The sequence below is a fragment of the Pelobates fuscus genome, unplaced genomic scaffold (assembly GCF_036172605.1).
Source record: "Pelobates fuscus isolate aPelFus1 unplaced genomic scaffold, aPelFus1.pri H_1, whole genome shotgun sequence".
Taxonomy (NCBI): Eukaryota; Metazoa; Chordata; class Amphibia; order Anura; family Pelobatidae; genus Pelobates; species Pelobates fuscus.
The window spans coordinates 356,385-375,720 of record NW_026961990.1 but is presented as its reverse complement, the minus strand read 5'-3'; the positions used below and the strand labels follow the sequence as shown (position 1 = coordinate 375,720).

The following is a 19,336-nucleotide window of genomic DNA, read 5'->3' as shown; positions in this document are numbered from 1 at the left end:
TGCAGACATACATACACTGACATTCATACACACATAATGACATGCATACAGATACACATACATGCATACAGACATGCAGACATACATTCATACTGGCATACATACATACATAGACATCCATACATACATAATGGCATGCATACAGACAGACAGACATACATACATACATACATACATAAACATACATAGACATACATACAGACAGACAGACATACAGACAGACACACACACACACAGCTCATTTTTCAGGCACCCTCCTGTTTCTTACCTTGTCTTTGCAGGAGGGTGGCTGGGACTGATGGGACTGGGAGTCGGCGCGGCTCTCCCTTTTCATTGCCGGGCACGCGCTCCTCCTGCGCGGAGTCAGCTGGGAGGAAGTGACCACTTCCTCCCAGCAGCACTTGCGCTGCAGCAGCATTTTTTTTTTTTTTTTTTTTTTAAAGGGGCCCAGTCGCGCTATACCACGGCCACAGCGCTGACCGGGCCCCTGAAGGAGGGGGCCCCGGTGCAACTGCACCGGCGGCAGTTCCGCCGCTACACGTGGGGAAAATCTAAATTAATCCCTTAAGGACGGACGACGGTTCAGGACCGTCATCGGCATTTTTCCCCCGGCGATCAGCGGTGCTCCCGTTGTGGGGAGACTGCCTGCAGCCCAGACAGTCTCCCCATGGCGAATTAGGACCCCTGTGGCCATGTGATCGCTCAAAAGGGCGACCACATGGTCACAATAGGTGTCCTAGTGTCTGCCTGCAGGGGGACTGTCTGTGCTGACAGGCAGTCTCCCTGCATGTGTAAAATCATAAAAAAATTAAAGTTAAAGTTAATAAAAAAAAAAATTATTATATATGTGTATATATATATGATATATAGACATATATTATACCTATATAATACATGTCTATATATCATATATATAATGTCATGCTAAGTGTATTTTTATATTAATATGTACATATATTAATATAAAAATACACTTATAATTAAATTACACACGTATATATATAATATATATATAATAACTATATATATTGTATATATATATATTATAAAATACAAATAATAAGTAATTTAAATTAAATTAAACATGTAAAAATAATAATAAACATAATTATATTTATACGAAATTTTATTCTAACTGTATTTTGATATTAATATATATATATATTTATATCAAAATACACTTAGAATGAAATTGTATATATATCTATGTATATATAAATAAATTAAAAGAATACGAACTATTCATATGTCCATATACAAAATTACATAAATAATTATATAAATATACACGTAGACTTCAAATATATAAATATGCATTTATATTTAAATTCTACGTGCGTATTTATGTAATATTTTTACATAATTAAGTTATTTTATTGATTGCAATTTAAGGGACCTGCCTGCCAACCCAGGCCGAAAGTCCAGAGAATTTAATTTGCTATCACTGTATTTTACCCTGTAACGTTCTACGACACCCTAAAACCTGTACATGGGGGGTACTGTTTTACTCGGGAGACTTCGCTGAACACAAATATTAATGATTCAAAACAGTAAAACATATCACAGCGATGATATTGTCAGTGAAAGTGACTTTTTTTGCATTTTTCACACACAAACAGCACTTTTACTGATGATATAATTGTTGTGATACATTTTCCAGTTTTGAAACACTAATATTTGTGTTCAGCAAAGTCTCCTGAGTATAACAGTACCCCCATGTACAGGTTTTATAGCGTTTTTGAAAGTTACAGGGTCAAATATATGGGTCAAATATTTTTACATTGAAAATGGCCAGGTTGGTTACGTTGCCTTTGAGAGCGTATGGTAGCCCAGGAATGAGAATTACCCCCATGATGGCATACCATTTGCAAAAGAAGACAACCCAAGGTATTGCAAATGGGGTATGTCCAGTCTTTTTTAGTAACCACTTAGTCACAAACACTGGCCAAAATTAGCGTTCAATTTAGTTTTTTACTTTTTTCACACACAAACAAATATGAACGCTAACTTTGGCCAGTGTTTGCGACTAACTGGCTACTAAAAAAGTCTGGACATACCCCATATTGAATACCCTGGGTTGTCTACTTTAAAAAAAATATATACATGTGGGGTGTTATTCAGCGATTTATGACAGATAATAGTGTTACAATGTCACTATTGATACATTTTAAAAATTTATGTTTTGAAACCGCAATATCCTACTTGTACTTATAGCCCTATAACATGCAAAAAAATAGCAAAAAGAATGTAAACACTGGGTATTTTTAAACTCAGGACAAAATTTTGAATCTATTTAGCAGTTTTTTTCATTCGCTTTTGTAGATGAGTAAAAGATTTTTCACATAAAAGTCAAAAAACGTATTTTTTTCAATTTTTCATCAAATTTTTTCATTTTTTAAAAATTAAATTACATGAGATGATATAAATAATGGTATGTAAAGAAAGCCCCTTTTGTCCTGAAAAAAACAATATATAATTTGTATGGGAACAGTAAATGAGAGAGCGGAAAATTACAGCTAAACACAAACACCACAAAAGTGTAAAAAGATGCCTGGTCGCAAATGTACAACATCTCAAAAACAGTTCAGTCCTTAAGGGGTTAAACAGAACTTGCAATGAAGGATAAACATTAGATGACTCTTTACAGGAAGTGTTCAGGAACACTGTGCAAGTCACGTGCAGGGAGGTGTGACTAGGGTTAATAAACAAAACAAAGTGATTTAACTCGTAAATGGCTGCAAACTGAGCAGTAAGACTGCAGGGGCATGATCTATACACCAAAACTGCTTCATTAAGCTAAAGTTGTTTTGGTGACTATAGTGTCCCTTTAAAGGAAAGGAAAGTTTCGTCCTACCTCCACAGAAACCATCATATGATGTTCCACCTTGCATTCTGGCGAGTTTGGTGATAAAACAGACAAGCACGGAAACTTCCTTGTGATTCACCTTGTTAATTTCATTTAGCGTAGCATACCTGTCAAGAGTAAACCACAAAAAGGCAACTCAGAAATAAATATATAAACTAATCAAACCGTCAGAAGGGTGTCAGTGGAGGCTGCCAGTAGGCTGGTTTTCAGAGAACTAGAAGAAAAGCAATGTGTTTAGAAACTCAATCCACAATGAAATATTATTTATAGAAGGTTACTAAAGATGAGAAAAAGGTAATTGCAGTAGGTTATAAAATGAAAAACATTCATGTAGCTTTGGAAGGCCCATGGGAAACATCCCAGCCCAGAGATCATCAGCAAAACAGTAGAAATGAGAACCAGCAACTCACACAATTGTTGTGTTAAATAAAAGTGACTATATTAAAGAGATAGTAAGACAACTTGGAGATATTGATACTTATAAAAAAAAAAAACTCAGTTGATCCTACATTAGATTTGAAGAGGAAAATTGATTTATCTTTAAAAATGGCATGTGATGATTTAATTATTGATAAACAGTTATTTAAGTATCTTACTGTTCCTTCTCCTGTTATCCTCACACTGTATATCTTGCCAAAGATTCATAAGTCTTTTATCAATCCTCCTGGACGGCCAATAGTGGTGGGTATAGGGTCCCTCTTGTCCCCACTTGCTAAATTTTTAGATCAAATATCAAGACCTTTTTTGAATCAAATTAAATCTCATGTTAAAGCTACGTTTGAGGTGCTTGAGAAGATCAAAACAAATGAAAATGCACAAAATTTGACACTGGTGACCTTCGATGTCACTAATTTGTATACTTCCATTCCCCATGATGAAGGGATAATAGCGATGGGTGAGGCCTTTGAAACATTAGGCTTCAAAGACCCGTCTTTGTCGTTCCTTTTACAATTACTTAGATTTGTTATGACGGAAAGCTATTTCTCTTTTGGAGATGAGTTCTTTGTTCAGGCTAAGGGTACTTTGATGGGTTCCAATGTTGCCCTTCACATATGCCGGCATATACATGGCCAAACTTGAAGAAAATGTTATATATCAGAATGAATTGTTTAAAAAATACATTGTCAAATGGTGGCGATATATCGACGATGTGCTGGCATTGTGGTGTGGCCCATTGGAACCCCTCGAAGAATTTTTTATATTTCTAAATATGAAGTGCAGGCCCCAAATTGCAGGCACCTAAAGAATTTGAATTTTTAAAACTGCTATGTCATAGCAGTATTTGACGGTTCTATTTGACTCTCAGATATGAAGTGCAGGCCCCAAATGTACTATTTAGCACCTTAAAAATTTGAATGTTTAAAACTGCAAGGTAAGCACAGTATTTGACAGTTCTATTTGACTCTCAGATATGAAGTGCAGGCCCCAAATGTACTAATTAGCATCTAAAAAAATGTGAATGTTTAAAGATGCGCTGTAACCACAGTATTTGACGGTTCTATTTGACTCTCAGTATGAAGTGCACCGCACGCCGCAAATGTACTATTTAGCACCAAAAAGTTAGATTTTTTTAAACCAACAATATAACAGTAGTATTTAAGATTTTTATTGGACTGCAAGAAATGCAGTACGCAAATGTACTATTTAGCACCAAAATAATTGCAGTATTTAAAAATGCCTAGATGTTTCCCACTGAGCTACCAGAACAGGATTAAAGTAATGTCCCTGGCACACATGCAGTCTCTGTGGCACTCGGCTCAGGGCAGGGTACAAAAATGTAGTATAGCACCCAGAAAAATAATTGCTGTAGATTCAACACCAAAATTCTTTCCTAATCTGTCCCTCACAGCTGCAGCATCCTGTCCCTACACTAATAAGAGCTCATGTGACGTGCGGCGCTACATGACTCCAGCTTATATATAGAGGCTGGGTCACATGCTGCACTGGCCAATCACAGCCATGCCATTAGTAGGCCTGGCTGTGATGGCTTCTAAGGGCACACGAGTCAAACGCTTGTTGATTGGCTGCCCTGCAGCCTTTCAAAACGCGCCATTAAATCGCCGAACACCGAACTCCAACCCGAACATACACTGATATGTCTGTGTTCGGGGTCCAAAAACCATAATGTTCGGTACGAACCCGAACTTTACAGTCTGGGTTCGCTCAACTCTAGTCACTTGTGTAAGATCATATAGTAATCCTGACATTACGACATGGCCATAGATCCTGTAGAATTGTGTCAGCACATAGCTGCTTGCGAAAGGAAACTAGAAGAGAATGATCACTGCATGGATCAATTTGCCCAGGCCTTCAGTACGCTTTTTACCCGAACAGCGCATCTGCAACCTGCGGTCTCTCCTACTGCCTCACCTCTGCCTAGTGTACCTTCACCTATAGTCCATAAGGCAACTACTATCTCTCTATCTCCTACCCTGCATTTTGATGGTAATATTCAAGAATAAAAAAACAGTAGTATACCAACTAAACTTGATTAATCAATCTGCTGAATTGAAGGGGTTCCAGGTGAACCTCACTAGCACCCAAAGTGATAAACCAGAGAAAAAAAGTGGAAAACACCTTCAAATAAGCATGTAATCAATACAACCTGGAGAATATATCCAGAATATGAATATTCAATATAAGAATATAGTGCAATCTGAAATAATAAAAATATATATCATAGCGTTATACAGTTTAAGTAAAATAGTGGGAGTGTAAAGCTAGATATTAAACTCACAAACGAAAATGCAAATCAGGCCTCTCACCCCCCTGGGGTATATGAATGTATGTCTTGATAGTAGATCAAAAACGAAGTATGTCTTAAAGAAATGGATAAAAAGAGCCATACATGGTGAAGTATGTATAAAATAGTACAAAAAAATATTTATTGGGAGCACTTACAGACATAAAATGGTAGTAGGCATATCTCCACTCTCAGTGGAACTGGATGGCAGTGTAGAAGTAGACAGCACAAATCCAATTCGAAGTAGTAGAGAGCAGGAACAATAAATCAGCATACAATAAAATTAAAATTAAAATAACAAGCAGTAAAGTCCAATATCCAACGCGTTTCGTCCAGGTAAGTAAAGGACTTCTTCAGGGATATGTAGAAATTCGTCCGGAGGAGCTTCTTATACCCGTCGCAATCTTCTTTCATGCCGTTCACCGGCAGCGTGCGTTCCAGATTGGAACGCAAGAGGGAACTTCCTGTATCGTCCGTCTTCCAAATTGCGCATGCGTGGAGAGACGAAGTTCTATGCGCTCGAGAATCGGGCGCGTTAGTGCGCATGCGTGAGGTCTAAATAAAGAGAAAGTGTACACAACAGGCGAACATGTCGCCATATAGGTGAATACTACGATCAACATACTATGAAAAAACTATTTAAGCGAACAGCAACTAGAATAGATATAAAAGAGTATATATGAAGCCAATAACAAATGAATATGGCTATTATATCGTAACCAGAATAGATGGATGTATATTTAAAGACAAAGGCATTATTTTAAACATGTATTTAAAGGCTAAGGTATTATATTAAACATACCTATATATATATATAAAAAATAAAATATAGAAATTAAAATACAGCAAAAATAGTACTATCAAAGATGATAGCAACAAAACCAAATATTAATACAATAATATAGTAAAATGAGTAGTAATATATTGATACAAATGAGAGAAAGAAGAAAATTACCATATCTAAAAAATGATAAAAAATCAAATCTAATATAGTATTCTAATAGAATGCTAGATAAGACCCTGTAGGTCTATTTCAGCATTAAGACCACAGTGTAATGTTCTTAAAGTGTATATCCAGAAAGCTTCTTGGCGAATTAGTTCTTGAAGTTTATCTCCTCCCCTACATCCTAAAGTGACATGTTCTATGCCAAAGGCTTGGAAATTTTCCCACCGAAAAAGTGGACACGTACTGCAATGTTTTGGAACACTATGATCGAGTTTACCCTTTTTGATGTTATTAAAGTGTTCTAAAAGTCTAATGTGAAGTTTTCTAGTGGTGCGGCCCACATATTGGGCTCCGCACCCACATTGAAGTAAATAGATCACAAAGGTGGTCGAACATTGGATGTGTTTCTTAATAAGATATGTTTTAGTGGTTTGAGTACTTGTAAAATTAATAATCTTTCTCTTTTGATATTTGCACGTAGAACAATGTCCACAGCAATAAAAGCCCTTTACAGGTTGTAGAAAAGAGCCAGCTGTGGATGAAGGATATACGGGAAGGAGACTAGGGGCCAGCTTATTTTTAAGATTAGCTGCTCGTTTATATATAATTGTAGGTCTATTAGGAATAATATCTCTCAATATATTATCTTTTTGTAAAATGTACCAATATTTGTTTAAGATTTTCTTCTCTAATATTCAAGAATGACTGGGATTCCTTAACCAAATAGAGTATCATTTTGAGGCCTCACTGGGATCTTTTCCCACAGACAGAGATAAAATTGGTTACCTGATGAATCAACTAAAAGGTTAAGCTTTAGTTTGGGCCAATCCATTATGGGAGAGTAATAGGAGTGTGGCACACAATTACCAGGAATTCCTCACGGAATTTAAACTTACGTTTGAACCATTAGGCAGAATGGATAACACCTCCAATGCCCTGATACACATCAGACAAGGGAACCGGAGTATGCCATATAATTTCGTTCCTTGGCTTCCGAGGTATACTGGACAGTGGGTTAATCTCTGCATTTAAAAAGAGACTATCTGAAACTATGCTAGATGAGATTGCCGCCAAAGACCTACCCAAGAAGCTTAATGAGTTTATCACATTTGTCATGCAAATTGATAATAGATTGAGAACTAGAGAAGCTACTAGAAACAAGACCAGACACATGACTATGCCTTTAGCACCCCATTTCTTCAGACCAATTGTCTCTGAACTTCCTGTACAGTCCGAAACCGAACCCATGCAGTTGGGGGTCACTAGACTGTCGGAAGCAGAAAGACAATATAGGAGAAAAGAAGGCCTCTGTCTATACTGCGGAAGAAAAGGATATATGAGACGCAATTGTCCCACACGTCTGGAAAACTACAGCACCTAAGCACCTTAAGGGCACAGGTCTGTAATGGAGACATCCTCTGAAAACAATAAAAATAGATTTATCCTTGATATTCCGATCACCTTTGACAAAAATAACTTTTCATGCAAAGCCCTGATGGATTCAGGTTCTGATGGAAACTTCATTGATGTTCAATTTGTATAGGCAATGCTATACCTATCAAGGAGAGACTATCACCTCTAGCTGTTAAAGCTATAGATGGGAGACCACTCTCACAACCATTGATTACCCACAAAACCTTACCCATTAATATGTCTATTGGTGCCTTACATAAGGGAGATATAACTTTTCAGGTTATTGCATCTCCTTCTTGTCCTATCATATTAGGCTTTCCTTGGCTTAGCAAGCATAACCCTCATATTGACTGATCTAATTGGGAAATATTGGAATGGGGTAAGGATTGTGATTAAAAGGTGCATATTGCATATTGCAAAGAGTGGTCACTATTGAATTACCCACTAGTACATCTCAAACCCCCGAAGTCTCAAACAATGCTGAGGCATTAAGGAAATATTCAGCAAAGCTCAGTCTAATACTTTACCTCCTCACAGACCATATGACTGTTCTATAAACTTACTACCTGGCGCTATGCCTCCTAAGGGAGCTGTTGGGAATAATACACTTTGCCTATATTGACCCAAGGCTTAAGCTACAGATGACCAGCTGGCCAGTCTGTTTAAAATTAGTTAACATGTCAGCTATTTGAAATAATGTACTTTATCTATATCCAATGCGTAGTGGATATACCCCTAGACAAGTGATGTAGAACATCATGTAACAAGTAACAGGTGTATGTTTCTGTTTGTAGGCCTTATTTCCTGGTTTTCTTCCTTTTATCATAACTGCATAGTAATGTGTAATTCAGAACTGCGTAGTAAATATCTTTAATTCTTAGTGCGCATGCATATTACTTTGGAGTGCGTGGTTATAGTGAAATTTAGCTTTGAGCAAGGCCCGAACAGGAAGATACACCTCCAATCTTGCTATAGGTTAAGATGTTAAGATAAGATAAATGATTTTATTAAGATTGGATAATGCTTGTAACGACCACCCCTGTTTCCTGCTGTATTTAACTTGTTAACCATGTCATGATTCCCTTTTATTCCAGAAGTTTGGTCCTTAAGGGGTTAAACGGCTCATAAGTCACTTTGAACCTGACATTGTCTTGTCTCATTCATTGGGGACTCCTCACCAGCTGGTTTCGGGACAAGGAGAAATGCAGAGAGTTCCAAATTGCTTAGAAGTCCATGGCATGACATAAAGGAAAATTACTGACGCAGGAAATCTTCACTTACAGGAGCAGTCTATGCTCTGTCCCCACAGGAGAGTAGAATAATGGAGGAATATATTAAGGACTCACTGAGTAAAGGCCATATACGCAAATCGTCCTCGCCTGCTGGTGCAGGATTCTTTTATGGATCTAAAAAGGATGGTGAGTTGCGCCCATGTATCGATTACAGGGCACTGAACAAAATCACCATTAAGAACGCCTACCCCATTCCCCTTATTGCTGAGTTATTTGACAGACTCAAGGGCGCTAAAATATTTACTAAGCTTGACCTCCGAAGCGCTTACAATTTAGTGAGAATTAAGGAAAACCATGAATGGAAAACTGCATTTAACACCAGAAGTGGACACTAAGAATATCTAGTGATGCCATTCGGGCTGTGCAATGCTCCAGCTGTTTTCCAAGATTTTATTAATGACGTACTCAGGGATTATATTTACTCGTTTGTTTTAGTCTATCTGGATGACATCCTTATTTATTCCCCTGACCTTCAAACTCACCACAATCATGTTAAACAAGTTTTGCAAACCTTGTTGGAAAACCAACTTTATTGTAAATTAGAAAAATGCATATTTGATCAGTCAGAAGTACAGTTTTGGGATATAATATTTCTGCTTCAGGGTTTCAGATGGATCCTCAAAAACTGGAGTCTGATCTACAGTGGCCATTGCCTAATGGGTTAAAGGCCATTTAGAGGTTCATTGGTTTTGCCAATTATTACAGAAGATTTATCAAGGGATTTTCTTCTGTAATAGCCCCCATCACCAATATGACACGCAAGGGGGCTAGCAGTACGATATGGTCTACGGAGGCTACAGAAGCTTTTGAAATTCTCAAAAAGGTTTGCCTTCGCTGACATATTGATACATCCTGACAACTTTCAGGATGCAAACCTTTCATACTGGAGGTTGATGCATCCGAGACAGGAGTGGGGGCTGTTCTCTCCCAGAGGGAGAGTCAAGAAACCCCTTTGCATCCTTGTGGCTACTTCTCTAAGAACAGAAAGGTTATGGTGCGCATACATATGTATAGAACCCCTCAAGTGTTGAGAAGTATTTACAAACAGATGATACAGTGCAAGCAAGTGTGATCCCTCATAGGGTGTCTACAAGCCCAGGTGTATATGTGTGTATACTTATAGCCTGTTACACTGTACAGTTGATATATGTAGTTAAGGAGACAAAAGTAGGGGGGAGGGAACAGAGAAAGCACTCCTAGTGCAATACAATTATTAAAATATAAACTAAGATAAACGGTCTCTTTAAGAATGCAACTAACAAATGTAGAGTGGTATGAGCCCCACTCTAAGCTACCATGGGCCGCCGCACTCCTAAACCTACAGCAGGCGTCAGCACCCAAGGTAGGGACATTGGGGAAATGCTCCTGAGACCAGCACAAGCCGCGCCAATGCAAGCGGACCACACGCCAAAAATGGCCTCCATCCCAGAAATAGAAGGAAGGACGACCCCAGACACACAGCACCCCCAGGTTGGGCTTACTAAACCCCAGACATCGCCAGAGGACACAGCCCCCACCACTAAAGGGGATCTAAAAGTGCTCCTGGCAGACATACAGAGGCTACTGGCTGCTGACATAGCCCTGATCAAAAGAGATATGCAAACAGTCACAGACCGAATCACAACCACAGAAACAGACATAGCAGGAGTGCAGAACAATATGTCCACCCTGAAAGACTGACTTCAACAGCTACACACAGAACAGCAAGTACTAGCAGCCCAAATAATATCCCTCGAAGACAGACAGCGGCGAACACACATAAAAATCCGCGGCATACCCAACACCATCACCACTGAAGAACTGCCGCACTATACGCGACGCCTCCTGACAATGATCCTGTCACACTCAGTAGCAAAGAAAATCACTCTGGACGGTATATATCGTGTAACAAGCTCTGTCCGCATCACACACGATACCCCCGTAAGATGTCATCTTACGCTGTGTCACCATACATGACAAGATTCAAATAATGACTGCCTTGAAGGGCAAAACGCCACTAGAATTCGAGGATGCAAAACTTAAATTTTTTTCAAGACCTCACCAGAGCCAGACTGCTCAGACGTAAAACCTTTGGTGCTGTGACGACTACCCTACGTAAAGCAAACATACCATACAAATGGGGCAACACCGTCTCTTTACTCGTCCATCATGTAAGGGCCACTCACAACCTCACCTCCCCGATGGGAGCTCCGGCCTTCCTGACTGCACTGGGACTCCAAACGGGGCCACACCACACTACAGAAGACAACCACAACGCAACCAGGGACCAAACAGCTAGCACTTCCACCGGACCAGCGATGAAGAGCCTGCAGCCCCCGAATACCTAAACCACGACAGGAACTGAGATAACCTTATCTATGTTCAGCCACGTGGCTAACTAGACACCATAACCGAACTGTCTATCAGGACTTTTATTCCAACCAACGAAGAGTCCACAGTCCCCCCCCCCCCCTTCTATTTATTTATTTTATTTTATCTCTACACACACATAAAGCACACCCCTCCCGCCAAGCAAGTAACTAGCCTCTAACCATCAGGCTGTCCAGAGACGAATGGCTAGGGGTAACCTTAGGCATGTCAGACCACCATCGAAATACCGCACAGACTACAACTCAATCAAACCTGATTCTCGCACTGCACATAAGGCCCACAGGACGTACACACCCTGACACTACTTACACACAACAACCAACCTGATATTACGCACGAGCAAGCTCCAATGCAGCACTGCATCCTCCTGAAACTACAGGAGCACACCTTTAACCTTAAGCCTGTAGTATCCCGGGAGCGCAACACAGACCAACACTTAACTTGCATACATTTTACAAGCCCTGGGCATGTCACCTAACCTGACCCAAAAAAAACAACAATGTGCCTACCAAACACATGTCAAAGAACACCCTGTTAACCACCTCCAATTATGTCAGAACAATTGTTACAGTTACATGCTTGAAAGTTGAAAATACGCTGAGATGTCAGATGTCATTTATTTGTACAACCGAGTACAGAAAAATAAAGAATTAAAAAAAAATCATAATAATAAAAAAATGGCTTACATAGGAGATGCCAAGGGATTATCTTCAAGACAAGTTAGATGGTCACTGTTCATTTCTCGCTTTAACTTTCTTATAACGTATAGACCTGGTTCTAAAAATGTTAAGGCCGACGCCTTATCTAGACAGTTTGATACTGAGTCTATACAGGAACAAGAAACATCCCATATCATTCCCCCTGAGTGTATCATTGCTTCCACTGTCCTTTCCATGTTTTCTCCACTGCTTGGCACCATCATGGAGGCTCAGTCTCACAAGCCCTGCAGTAAACCACAAGACAAATTCTTCGTTCCATTGGGTGAAAGGGTAAATGTCATGAAAGTGTTCCATAACAACGTGACTGCTGGACACCCGGGAATTAATAAATCCCCATCCGCGATCATGAGATCATTTTGGTGGGATTCCCTCAGGAAAGATGTTAAGGAGTATGTGCAGGCCTGTTCTGTTTGTGCAGTTTCTAAAGTACCTCATAAACTTCCTTGTGGCTTATTACAACCTCTTCCCATTCCTGGTCCCATTTGTCCATGGATTTCATTGTCGAACTTCCTAATTCTAATGGCTATAGCACTATTCTCATGGTTATTGACCGTTTTTCTAAAATGGCTCAATTCATCCTACTCAATAAATTGCCATCATCACAAGACCTGGTGCTGATCTTTATACGTGAGATTGTCCGTCTGCATGGCATTTCTCACAATACTGTATCTGATAGAGATTCTCAATTTGTATCCCAGTTTTGGAGGGCTTTCAATAAGCAATTGGGGATTGAATTATCTTTTTCATTCTCCCACCACCCCCACACCTATGGCACGGCTGAGAGGGCTAACCAGCCTTTGGAACTATATTTGCGTTGTTTTGTTAATAGCACTCAAGACAATTGGTCCGAATTACTACCATGGGCAGAGTTTGCTAGGAACAATGCTGACCATGACTCCTCTGGTCATAGCCCCTTTTTTGTTAATAATGGCCGGCACCCTACTGTCCTCCCGGCTGTTTTTTCTGACACCGCTATTCCTGCTTTGGATGACCGTCTTGCTTCCATTCGTGATACCTGGGTAAAAGTTCACTCCGCTCCCGGGACTGCTGCTGACTGTTTCAAGCATTATGCTGATAAACGGCGAGGTGCCAACCCTGTTTACCAAGTGGGTGAGAGGGTTTGGTTATCTTCGTGCAACATCAGGCTTAAAGTCCATAGCATTAAGTTTGCTCCTAGGTTCTTTCGTCCTTTTCGTATCCTTCAAAGACTCAATCCTGTTTCTTATTCTCTTGGCCTTCCGGCCTCCTTGAGAATTCCTAATACTTTTCATGTATCTTTACTCAAACCTGTTATTTGCAATAAATATACTTTCCCAAGTGTCCCTCCTCCTCCCTTGGTTGTTTCTGGACAGGAGGAGTTTGAGGTCTCCTCCATAATTGATTTCCAGGGTTTCTTGGGGCCCTATGCAGTACTTAGTGGATTGGAAAGGTTATGGACTGGCTGACCGTTCTTGGGTCCTGGCCTCTGATATACATGCTGGCCGCAAGATTCACTATTGTCATGCTAAATTTCCTCTTAAACCTGGTCCTGCCTACCCAGTGGGCTGTCTTCAGGTGGGGGATAATGTAACATATTTGTAGCGGAGTGCAATATTAAAATCCACAATTTCCGCTGGTATAACAGGTAAATCCACAGTCAGCGCTGAAAAGTAAGGCAATATCCCCAATCCTCCCAATAACCGGATGAAACACAGTCTGGGAGTCAACTACCAGCTTTATTCAGAACTTCCAGTATTTATGCAAGTCCCCATGCAAGGGGTTTCCTTACTGACAAAGCAGGGGTGATACAGTAAGGGACTACATGGGGGACTTAACCGTTGATACATTTCTCCCATCAGGCACCGCTGCACAAGAGGGATACTCCCACTGAAATAGGCTGTTAAGTGGATTATCCCCTCGTGCAGCAGAACCCTCAATTTACCTTAAAATATACAACTTTAACAATATTCGTCTGATTTGCACGAACCGGTGTTCGGTAGATAGCTGGGGTTTGCGGGTACATTTCGTGTGAATACCGCTCAGATCCCAGCTAAACTCACCGAACGCCGCATGAAATACATTCATTTATTAACTTTGTTCCAAACGTACCGAATACAAAGGGGAGACATAATAGGAGAATACCGGAGTTCCCGAACGGCCTGGAAGTGTAGCGGTGTTCGTGTCGTCGAGCAGCCGTTTTTAGTTCGCGCTCGACGACAAAACACCCCTGGGGAACAAAGAATCCAAGATGGCCGACCGCCGCGTGGTCGGTAGCCGAACGACGGCCACCTAGGATTACACTTAATTACCGATTGCAACATTGTTGCAATTGGTTAACGAGCGCCACACGTCCCTTAATGGGTGGGCTATCAGGGGGGTCCGTATTCGTTTCACGAACGGCCCGGATAGTCGCTGTTCGTGAAACGAAATGACTGAATGCTAGCGGCTTACGGCTGTTAGCATACGAATTACCAGGGACACAGTATATACAGCAGAAAATACATAGTTACACAGCAGATAATACAGACAACCTTTATGGCAAGTAAAGTCCAATATTACAGAAGTGGCTAGGTTTGCCACAATATTCGTCCTCACCTTGCGGTCAGCGGCCATGCATCTGCATAACTAACACTTGCGGCATGTTAATAGACGCCGGCCGCTGCATATCCATGGCTAATTATACCCCCACGTCCGCTCACGTGATTAACGACATTGGCTTGCACGTGACGTCATGCACGCGTGCCCACGTTTTGGGGTCAAAGAGCGATCTCAGCCAATCGGAAAAGTAAAGCAGGTATTTAAACCTAGAATTACCTTTCCTCATTGCCCTGTCGTGGTTTCCTTAGTGGTTGTCCGAGAGCGCATTCCTTATTCAAGTTTATTCTGTTTTTTTACTTTGGCTTTGATTTTGACTTCCCTGTATTCTGGTATCCCTGACCTCTGGCTTTCCTTTATCATTGTGTCCCTTTCTGTGTCCCCTGACCTCGGCTATTATCCTGACTATTCTTTGGTACGTTAGTCCGGTCATTCTAAGGCCCGGTAATACGTTACCTATTAGTCACCTGTGTAACACAATTCTACGTGCTGGATCAAATAGTAATCCTGACACAATGTAGCTCAGGGGGCACATAGTTCTCCTGTGCACAGGGCCGTCTTTAAGGAGGGGCAAACGGGGCAGCTGCCCTGGGCCCAGTTACTCATGGGGGGCCCAAAGCAGCTGCCCCGTGGGCCCCGCCGCCTGCAATAAATGTAATTTTTTTTTTTTTAATATTTCCCTACCTAATGGGCCTGCGGTACTAGTATTGCGGCTGCACCGGGGCCCGCACACTAAGGGGGCCCACCGGGTGGCCCATACCCTTAGGGCCACCCAGTGAGCTTGTTCCAGCAGGGGTCCGGTCGGCACTGTGGCTCTTTAACAGCGCGACCGGGCCCTTGCTTAACGGCTGCATTGGAGGAAGTGACGTCCGCGAATCACTTCCTCCCACCTCAAAGACATCGGGCCGCGCGGGAGGCTGCTGAGCCAGTGATGGGGGGAAGAAGGAGATGGGGGGAAGAAGGAGAGCCAGACCCCCAACTCCCAACTACCCCAGCCAGCACACTGGACCCCAGGGAAGGAAGCCTCTTCCAAAGGTAGGAAACTACCCAGTGATGGGGGGAAGAAGGAGAGCCAGACCCCCAACTCCCAACTACCCCAGCCAGCACACTGGACCCCAGGGAAGGAAGCCTCTTTCAAAGGTAGGAAACTGAAGAGTGTCTGTCTGTGTGTGTCAGTATGCTTGTCTGTGTGTCAGTATGTCTGTCTGTGTGTCAGTATGTATGTGTGTGTGTCAGTATGTATGTGTGTGTGTCAGTATGTCTGTCTGTGTGTCAGTATGTATGTCTGTGTGTGTGTCAGTATGTGTGTTTGTGTGTCAGTATGTCTGTCTGTGTGTCAGTATGTCTGTGTGTGTGTGTGTCAGTATGTATGTCTGTGTGTGTGTCAGTATGTATGTGTCAGTCAGTATATGTATGTGTTTCAGTATGTATGTCTGTGTGTATGTCAGTATGTCTTTGTGTGTCAGTTTGTGTGTGTGTCTGTATGTATGTCGGTGTGCCAGTCAGTATGTCTGTGTATGTGTCAGTATGTATGTCTGTCACAGTGTCAGTTTGTCTGTCACAGTGTCAGTATGTCTGTCACAGTGTCTGTGTGTGTCAGTGTGAATCTGTATGTTGTCAGTATGTATGTATCTGTGTGTGTGCCAGTGTGTATACCTGTGCATGTATCTGTATGTGGCCAATGTGTGTATCTGCATGTGTGTCAGTGTTTGTATCTGCATTTGTCAGGTTATATATCTGTGTGTCTGTATGTTGTCATTGTGTGTGTCTGTGTATCTGTATGTTGTCAGTGTATCTGTGTGTGTGTGCATCTGTGTGTCTGCATGTGTGCCAGGTTGTGTGTCTGTATGTGTGTGTGTCAGTGTGTGTAAATGTATCTGTATAGCTGCATCTGTATGATTGTGTATATCTGTGATCTGCAAGTGTTTCTGTGTGTGTATGTGTATCACAGTGTGTGTGTGTGTGTGTGTGTGTGTTTGTGACAGGGCATGTGTATTTGTGCATACATCTCAGCATTCAACACTACACGCAAATACACACCTGCATTCAAACTTCAACACTACATATAAACACACCTCTTTTTTTAAACAACAAAATTATATAAAAACACACCAGTGTATTCATAATCCAACACTACACATAAATGCATACTTGCATTTAAATGCCATCTCCACATACAAACATACCCCTACATTCACACAAACATACTCCATACAAAAACATGCTTACACTCAAACACACAAATACTGCTCAGTGCTACATACAACCCTGCATGCATGGGAAAATGGTAGCGCCCCAGCTGTCAAAGCATTGTTGGAGTTGCATGACAGATGGGGATCTACCTTTTGCCCCCTCTTGCCCAAAATAATTCATGCACCAGAGCCCTCTCTACTTTACGTCCGCCTCTGCGTTGGGGTGGGGGGCATGATTGCATGCCAGGGAGGGGATGACAGGGTTCAGGGGGCCCAAGCAAATGTTTGCCCAGGGTCCAGTCCATATTAAAGACGGCCCTGCCTGTGCAGAATATTAAAACATAATTTTTTAAAAATGTTTTCAAATGGATTCATATAAAATGTACTAATGGCATCAGAAAAGAAGTAGAAAATCGGAATAATAAGTCTAGAGGGGGTCTGTTGACACAAAATGTTTGTACTGTGGAATTGTGCACTCATTTAATAATATAGGTGATACTAGTGAAGCAAATTAAAACTGCTTGTTTTTTGCATTCTATAATGTTAATGAGCTTTATGATATCACCTGACAATACATTTAGTAAGTATAAAGAAAAATACATTACTTACTTTGCTGAAGCTACAAGGTGAGTTCCTTGGGTACTCTCTTCAAAATCTGTCTGTATTATCAGAACTTGTTTTCTTGTGGAACCTCTGACAGAATTCCTAATTTGGAAAGAATACTATATTAGAGTTTGGAAATGGTTTAATTCTACACTTTGTTTTCTATCAGCAATACATACAAGTGTAAATTTACATATAAGTTTATTCCCCCTTATTTTCCTATAAAATACCCAAAGTGTCCACTCCTAACCCGCCACCGAAGACTAAACGACGAGGCGGACTCTGAGCCGAGTACCACAGCGGTTTTAAAAGCATTGTTAGCGGACCTGCAAAGAAACATCCACGAAGATGTGACAGCGCTCCGCGCAGACTTACGAGGCCTGACATTGTCAAAATGGAGGGAGCCTCCCAATCTCAGGCCCGGGAGATCGCCACATTGCAACAGTCCATACAGGACCTGCAAAAGCAAACCCAGCACTACGAGCGATGCCTCGCGACTCATGAAGATACCATGCGGAGAACTAACATTAAGATAAGGGGAGTCCCGGACCACGTGCCGAGGCCGAACTGCCAAAAGTTCTGGGGCGCCTATTGCCGGCGATATTATCACGCAAGCAGCCTACACCAATTATCCTAGAAGAAATCTTTAGGATACCCAAACCAGCAGGTGCTCCGACCACAGCCACAAGGGATATCATCATCACCCTTCGCAACTCCAGAGACAAGGCAGCGATCCTCTCTGCCCTCCGGGGCAGAACCCCCTTCCACTTCGAGGACATGGAGCTGTCGTTCTACGTGGATCTGTCCAGGGGCACTCTAGCCTGGCGCAGGTCGCTTAGACCACTAACCTCAGTGCTCCAACACCACAAAATCGTCTACCGCTGGCGATCCGGCAGACAACTAGCAGTACTACAGGGGACAACCACGTATGCCGTCCAGGACATCCAGGAAGCCTCGACCATTCTGCAGACCCTGGGGACTGCCACAAGACTCTATCTCCAAAGAGGGGTCAACCAACAACAACTCACCAACTCGCACTCACACCTGGAATCCGGGACGGATCACCCCATTCATCCCCCAGGGCGCCACACCAGACTCCTATGCAGCGGTCACAACCTAAGAGCAACGCACTGCGCACCCACGAGAGACTCAGACTCATCGCCGGACACCGGTAAAGACACAGTGCGGACTCACAGACACAACCCTATTGCCCAAGCTCCTACCGGACTGTATGCCACGACAGCTCGATCAGCACCAATGGACACTACAGACCGGAGGGCACGGACGGTGAACTCCTAAACCGACAAACACACTCTCCCCCCCAGAAACGGACATGCCCACTCATGAGGCACCGCAAGAAGAAAAGCATATTCACCCCCCCTGCCCGACGACAACACCCGGTACAGACCAGACCTGCAACCGAGACCCAGGTGGACTCACACTCACTCACTCTCTAATGTGAACATTGCTGCCATGCCGCACATAAACAGCTCTTGTATTATAGTTTGTGTCGTTTAGCCATGCAGATAGCTTTGTAACCAACATCCCCCTCAACACTCACATGTCGGGGTGCCCGGCTAGCTCCTCTCCCTATAATTCGCAGGCATAGCAACAATAT

General features: G+C 41.9%; 1 protein-coding gene across 1 annotated transcript in view; it reads right to left on the bottom strand.

The window, feature by feature from the left end:
* The window catches only part of LOC134585305 (E3 ubiquitin-protein ligase RNF213-like), a 203,694-nt gene that overhangs the window by 154,142 nt on the left and 30,216 nt on the right, over positions 1 to 19,336 (bottom strand). Inside the window, exons 5-6 of the mRNA XM_063440726.1 lie at positions 17,725 to 17,820; positions 2,855 to 2,973 (exon numbers count right to left, since the gene is read on the bottom strand). Coding sequence (XP_063296796.1) covers positions 2,855 to 2,973; positions 17,725 to 17,820 — 215 coding nt within the window. The remainder of the gene's footprint in view (positions 1 to 2,854; positions 2,974 to 17,724; positions 17,821 to 19,336) is intronic.